Source organism: Macrobrachium rosenbergii, chromosome 46 (genome assembly GCF_040412425.1).
Source record: "Macrobrachium rosenbergii isolate ZJJX-2024 chromosome 46, ASM4041242v1, whole genome shotgun sequence".
Classification (NCBI taxonomy): Eukaryota; Metazoa; Arthropoda; class Malacostraca; order Decapoda; family Palaemonidae; genus Macrobrachium; species Macrobrachium rosenbergii.
In genome coordinates, this window is record NC_089786.1 from 48,347,037 (window position 1) to 48,354,694 (window position 7,658).

The following is a 7,658-nucleotide window of genomic DNA, read 5'->3' on the forward strand; positions in this document are numbered from 1 at the left end:
AACCCTCCTTCGCCCTCTTCAAATTTCATTTCCTTCGTCGGTGATTCGCGATTCAATGAATCCCCGAATCGTCGAATCGGGAATCGTGAGGATAAGCTGGGCGGCGTGATTGAGTTGTCAAAAAAAAAAAAAAAAAAAAAGGCAATTTGTCGAAGCCTTCGCCTTTCGCGGCCGCGTTCATAAATATCGTCGCAGGCTGGCTGAAGCCTCTCGGTTGCGTTCATGAATACCTTTACACGAGCTCTTCAAGTCGAGCGGTTGAGTGTGTGAGTTGCAGGTACACGAGGAATGAGTTTTAATCTCTCTCTCTCTCTCTCTCTCTCTCTCTCTCTCTCTCTCTCTCTCTCTTATAAAAAGTATAATTATTATTCTTTAAAAGTGATAAACTAGCAACTGCAAAATGTAATCTCTCCTACTTTTTAAAGGCGATAAACTATCTACGGTAGAATTTAAATCATCCCATTCTCTCTCTCTCTCTCTCTCTCTCTCTCTCTCTCTCTCTCTCTCTCTTAAGCCGATTAACTATATACTGCAGAATGTATCTCTCTCTCTCTCTCTCTCTGTCTCTTCCTCTCTGATATAAATTTTTGTCTTCCCTCCAGTTAATTTTCATATGGGAAGGGACTTAGGCACCGGTAATCACTTGTATTCCAGGTAAATGCATGTGCCAAGGCAGTCTTTAGGCCTAGAACCTCCCATCTCTCGCTTTCCCTACTATTATTTACAGGAAATACGACTCTCTTGCAGGGAAGTTCCATTGTTTACCTGGCAAATGCCACGTTTTCTGTGTGGTTACTACGATGTCAGTCTTTATTCTTCTTTGTTTTGTTTATTTAGAGACTTGTTTCCTTATCTCTTTCATTTGGGGGCGTCGTCTTTTTAGTTTTCTATTTATAAAGGAAAGCTATTATAGAGATGGATATTTGTCTGTCCGTCCGCACTTTTTCTGCCCGCCCTCAGATCTTACAAACTACTGAGGCTACGGGGCTGCAAATCGGTATGTTGATCATCCATCCTCCAATCATCAAACATACCAAATTGCAGCCCACGAGCCTCCTCAGTTTTTAATTTTTTTAAGGCCAAAATGATCGTGCGTCCACCGCTACCCAAAAATGCAGGCCGTGGCTAAAAGTTTCATCCCAAAATCACAGGCCACCACCCGACCGTGGCTGAAAGTTTCATGTACCACGGCCGAGAGTTTCATGGGCCGTGGCTGAGAGTTTCATACAGCATTATACGCTGTACAGAAAACTCGTTTGTTTCATCTACACTAGGAGTCAGTTTTCCCCTTGTTTGAAGACGTTATCCTTTATGCATGCAAGACGCCATTTATTCCAGTATAATGAAGCCATCTTTTATCTGTGCCAAGATATCAAGTTTAATCCGGGTAGGCAACAAATTCTATGCATGCAAAAAACATCATCTTTCCCTCGTGCAAAGATACCACCAGGTTCTATTCGCGTAAACACCAACTAAGAAGCCATCTTATACCCAACTGAAGACGCCTTCTTCTATCCATGAGAAGCCACTAGCACTGCGTAAATGTACGTGTATGTGGAAACTACCTTTCTCGTTTCGATTTGAGAACGCTGCTTCCTTTTTCTTACTTTTTTTTCTTTATTTGTTTCTTTCGGCCGCTGTCAACCATGAGATAAAGTTCGCGTCGTTATCCATAATCCCATTACGGAGAGTGGAAGAGGGCCGCCATAAATCACAGGATTTTCTTCAAAGTTCTCCTGTCGGCCGAAATGGGAAACGTTTCTGGGTTTTTTTTTTCCTTTTTTTTCCGGGGCGACAGATGAAAGAACCCAGATACTGTCAGTTAATAATATCATACGTCTTGACGGTGATAGTCAAGAATGGCCGACTGCCGTCACTGACAGCCTAAGCCATGAAGGAGATTCGATTTATCACAAGAGGAGTCGACGGCTTCTTACCTGGGGAGCGTTGGGCCTCTTGCTGAGGGCATGCGGGCTCTTGAATGAGAGATATCTTCGAGTTCTTGCATCAGCTGAGCAGCAGCACCAGTATGCAGTAAATGTGTCGTCTCAGTTCCAGAGGTCTTTTGTTCTTGACACTGTGGACTGTGGAACAGTCTCCCTGAGGATGTCGTGAATTGGGACTTCGAAAGTTCAACGAAGATGCAGTGTTTTACTACCTTAATACTGTTCTCCAGACATTTTAATACATTTTTATCTATTTATTAGTTTATTTATTTATTTTTCCTTTTTTATTTACTAAGTGAGATCTCTTATTTCTGTATTGCTCTTTACCTCCTCTTACTTCTTCCTAATGAACACCATATTCTTTGGAAGCTTTAATTTCAGATCAGTGGCTCCTATGGTGGGCTTGTTCCATATGAATAGGGTTCATCTCCTGAATAATAATAATAATAATAATAATAATAATAATAATAATAATAATAATAATAATAAGTATTATTATTATTATTATTATTATTATTATTATTATTATTATTATTATTATTATTATTATTATTATTATAACCCTTTGGCTGCTTCCCTTCTCAAAGCTTGAATTGCTTGTCTGGTAATAAGTGAACTACCTGGTGTGATAACCCTTTACATTCCAGCATCAAAGGCCTTTGGCTGCTTGCTTAGCGACTTGAACTTCTAGAAAGGATGAACCTTCGAGTTCTTGAATGATAAACCTTCAATGGCCTTCCTAGTGAGACTTGAACTGCTTACCGGGCAAAACTTGAACTTATTTTACAAATAAACTCTCTACTTTTTACATGGTAGGCTTTAAACTGCTTGCCTAAGGAGGCTTGGACGTCTTGGAGTGATCATTCTTCGAATTCGAAGCTAACCTAACCAAACCTAAACCAACTAACCTACCCACCCTAACCTAACCTAACTAACCTACCCAACTTAACCTAACCCAACCCAACTAACCTAACCTAACCTAACTTACTTACCCAACCTAACCCAACTAACCTAACCTAACCAACCTAACCTAACCTCACTAACCTACCTAACCTAACTAACTAACTTACCCAACCTAACCCAACTAACCTAACCTAACCTAACCTCACTAACCTATCCAACCTAACCTAACCTGTTACTTATTGAGAAGTTAGTTAGTCAGCATACCACTGACCTCTTGTGCTACAAGCTAGTAAATTTTTACTTTCTGGATAATTTAGGTGTTGGTGAGATACGCACACCCACAATGATGAGCCCTGACTTCCTAGCAAATTGGATATCAGTTTAGCTTCTCGCCTGAAGAGCAATCAATCACTGGCATGGAAACACCATAACCTCCTAACTTCAAACAACGCTTGGCGTGACGAGAATGTACCATTAACTTGTAATGTAACCAAACTTCGACCTAGTAAGAACAAACCCCACCTTCGTATAATGGTCGTTACAGGACCCGACCTTTGACACCGACACATTTTGTTTTCTCTCTTTTATAAGTAAACTTTGCCTTAGATTAATGTTCTCGATCACGACGTGGGGAAGTAAATCTCCCATTGCCTTCAGTGGAAGCAGAACTGACAAGCAAAATCGGAAGTTTGTCTCCTTGAAAGCGGCATGGCGAACAACGCGACTTTAAAATTCTCCTCCTTTTCACCCGTTCCCCGTCGCTAATTGCGGACGAATTAAGGCATAATTCATATTCACGGACGATGTCACAGGTAAGATGCGGAAAAATCGCCGCCGTCCGATTCGTTAATTCGAGTGTTGTTTGATACTCCTAAAAGAACTCTTTAAATCGATGTTCTCTTTTTTTTATTGCAAGCAACTGATAACCGCGGCTAACGATTTCGCGAGAAACTAAATGTCGCTCTTTACTGCCCTTTCATACTTTCGCTCGATTTTTGTTGAATGTTCTCCAGGAGGGAGGGGAGTTGCCAGTCTGTAGTCAGTCATTCGGAATCGTAAATATATTGCTTTTACTTCTGACTAATTAAACATGCCTGTCATGCTCTTTACTACTGCCTACAAAAGGAGTTGGGGGCGAGGAGAGCTGGCTGGCTGCTGCGTGAGTGAAGTTGGTAATTTGTCGCCAATGTCATCTTCGATGTATCATGAATTTATTGAGCTTGTTACAGATGTGTTTATATATATATATATATATATATATATATATATATATATATATACATATATATATATATATAATATATTTATATATATGTACACAATATATAATATATATATACTATATATATATATATATATATAATTATAATCACTTTTGTACTTGATTCATTTATCACACACTACCACAGGTGAAAAATAAGAGAGGGGGTGTAGGTCCTGACCGGTTTCGACTTTATTTCCAAGCCATTAATAAAGACTGTATATATATATACACATATATATACATATATATAGCGTGTGGAGACCAAAATGGCTGAGACTGGCCCAAAACAAAACACTAGATACCGGAAATGACATCATGGCCCCCTTTTGAAAGAACACAACCAAAGACAATCAGGAGAAACAGCCGCACGCATTTATGTACGACCTCAATCCTTCTTCTTCTTCTTCCCTCCCATCATGAGGATATTAATGTCCACTTCACTGTGGATATATCCCACTTGACGCATGCGCGCCCTGGCGTAATTACCGTCGACGCGAATGTTCGCTCGCGTGAATGCGGGCATATTGTTCCCTCTCTTATTCTTATCTTTTCGGTGGGAGATGGGAATAAACGACACGAACCTCAAAGCCTGCGACGCCTTTGCGTGATCAGGTAATGAAGAAATAGCGATGGCAAATGGACGGCGGTTGTTGTCTCACAATAAATAGGAAGCCATCGTGGTTAGGGGGTCTCCCCCCCCCCTTGGGCAAGAGAGAGAGAGAGAGAGAGAGAGAGAGAGAGAGAGGGGGGGGGGAATGGATCTCGGGTATGGGTAGGGTGACCCAGCAGGGTAGGGAGACCCAGAAAGGTAGGGAGACTCATCCGGGGTAGGGAGACCCATCAGGGTAGGGTTACCCAACGGGTAAGGGAGACCCATCAAGGTAGGGAGACCCATCAGGGTAGGGAGACCCAACGGGGAAGGGTGACCCATCAGGGTAGGGAGACCCAACGGGTAAGGGACACCCATCAGGGCAGGGAGACCCACCAGGGTAGAGGCAGGAAGACCCAAGCGGGGGGGGGGTCCTGTGGTGAGCCGTGACAGCGCAAACGACATTTGCGTGAGACTCTTAATTAGGGGAATGACGGCGCCGTTGGCGTTTTATTTTTCAGAGCTGATGGATGAGACTGTAAATGGATGCGTTGAAGTGGGAGGGAGGGAGAGAGAGGAGGAGGAGGAGGAGGAGGAGGAGGAGGAGGAGGAGGAGGAGGAGGAGGAGGAGGAGGAGGAGGAGGAGGAGGAGGAGCTGTGGGTAAGTAAAGCTGTGGGCACCGTTGGCAAAAGAGTCGTGGGGAATTTTCGTGGTTTCTCTTCGAGGAAGAAGAAGAAGAAGAAGAAGGCCAATACAGAAGGGGGGTAAGAGGATATGCGGGTTCAAGTTAACGCTAATAATAATAATAATAATAATAATAATAATAATAATAATAATAATAACAATAATAATAGGGAGGGAAAAGTGATAAAGGGATTTTATTATAAAAGAAGCGTTTTCGTAGAAGAAGGTAAATAATGAAGGGGGTACGAGACTACGAGGGTTCATATTCGCGCTAATAATAATAATAATAATAATAATAATAATAATAATAATAATAATAATAATAATAACATACAGGGGAAAGTGACAATAGTATTTCAATAGAAGAAGCTAAGAAATAAACCAGAAGGACTGATAAAGTAAACCAATATGAACTTATAATAATAATAATAATAATAATAATAATAATAATAATAATAATAAAACAGAGAAGAAAGTGACAACAATTTCAATTTTAAAAAGCTAAAAACTAAATTTATATGGGACTTATAGTAAAATACTATGAAATAATAATAATAATAATAATAATAATAATAATAATAATAATAATAATAATAATAAAACAGAGAGGAAAGTGACAACACGATTTCAAAAGAAAAAGCTAAGAAACAAATCGGAAGGACTGATAAAATAAACCAACATGAGTTCACAAACAATAATTTTCCCACTAACATCCACTTCCCCCTTTCAGGGGACAAATTCAGAAGGTGAGACTTTCCATCTAATTACAGTTTTCTCGATCTACGAAGGATTCGGTTACAACGCTGACCTTCTTTCTGCCTTTCCCACCCAGAAAGGAAAACTTGAAAACGTATCATGATACTTTTCTGTCGTTAATGAAGGTTCAAACTAACGGACCCTAACTCCCCCGACACGACTTAATGAGGATGATGATAGAGATTATTATGATAATGACTATAATTTCATGCACACTGCATGCAAAGTGATTTTGTAACACGAGATTTAAATCGTCCTTAATCGTCCAACTTCCAAGTACTCATTAAAAGGCCTGATTAATTTAAACAGGTTGTCATCACATCGTATACAAGGTCATAGACCGCATTCTTTTTTGGAGCAGACGGTAAATATCCCCAACTGATATCACTGTAAATGAATTGAATTGAATATAGAATTTACGTCAAAGACCAAGCACTGGGACCTGTGGGGTCATTCAGCGCTGAAACGGAAATTGACAGTAAAAGGTTTGAAGGGTTTAACAGGAGGAAAAACTCTAAGCAGTTGCACTATGAATCAATTGTTAGGAGAGGGTGGAAAATAAGATGGAAGAAAGAGAATATGAAAGGAGGTACAGTAAAAGAAACGAAAGGGGTTGCAGCTAGGGGCCGAAGGCAAGCTGCAAAGAATCTTAATTAATGCCTACAGTGCACCGCATGAGGTGCACTGACGGCACTTATCGCCCTGCGGGGGATATCACTGTAACCAATGGCGGGTGCTCATCGAGAGCCTCCACCAATCACGATCACCTTTGGCGATATCGGCTGCGGATATTTACCGTCAGCTCAAAAAACGAACTTTAATGACGATGCGCTTGCTGATCGTTGAAATTAAACTTGTAAGTGAGCGTGCAACTGAGAGAGAGAGAGAGAGAGAGAGAGAGAGAGAGAGAGAGAGAGAGAGAGAGAGAGAGAGAATTATTATCTCGAATTCTAACCTTGATGTCCATCATTGTGAGGACTGACCGAAATAAAGAAAGATGCAACGGTGAGGAGAATGAGAATGAGAGTATGAGAATGAGAATGAAGTTATGAAGTTAGAAAAAAAGTGAAGTGGAAGAGAGCGCTGAAATCAGAGAAAATATTGAAGCTGAAATCAACATGGAAGTGAAGAAAACGCAATAGTGAGGAGCAAAAGTTGAGTGAGGGAAGACCTGAAAGTTAGAAGCAATGGTGAAGAATGATATATAAAAGTGAGAAGCAATAATGGAGTGAGGAAAAACATCAAAGTGAGAAGCAATAATGGAGTGAGGAAAAACATCAAAGTGAGAAGCAATAATGGAGTGAGGAAAAACATCAAAGTGAGAAGCAATAATGGAGTGAGGAAAAACATAAAAGTGAGAAGCAATAATGGAGTGAGGAAAAATATAAAAGTGAGAGGCAATAATGGAAAGAGGAAAAACATAAAAGTGAGAAGCAATAATGGAGTAAGGAAAAACAAAAGTGAGAAGCAACAATGGAGTGAGGAAAAACCTGAAACTGAGCATCAACAAAGAAG

General features: G+C 40.4%; 2 protein-coding genes across 2 annotated transcripts in view; one reads left to right on the forward strand and one right to left on the reverse strand.

Annotated features, from left to right (window-relative positions):
* Nucleotides 1–7,658, reverse strand: part of LOC136830291 (uncharacterized) — a 390,310-nt gene that overhangs the window by 342,286 nt on the left and 40,366 nt on the right. The window lies entirely within an intron of this gene.
* The window catches only part of LOC136830489 (chromogranin-A-like), an 11,599-nt gene continuing 9,133 nt past the window's right edge, over nt 5,193–7,658 (forward strand). Inside the window, exons 1-2 of the mRNA XM_067090026.1 lie at nt 5,193–5,467; nt 6,118–6,133. Coding sequence (XP_066946127.1) covers nt 5,193–5,467; nt 6,118–6,133 — 291 coding nt within the window. The remainder of the gene's footprint in view (nt 5,468–6,117; nt 6,134–7,658) is intronic.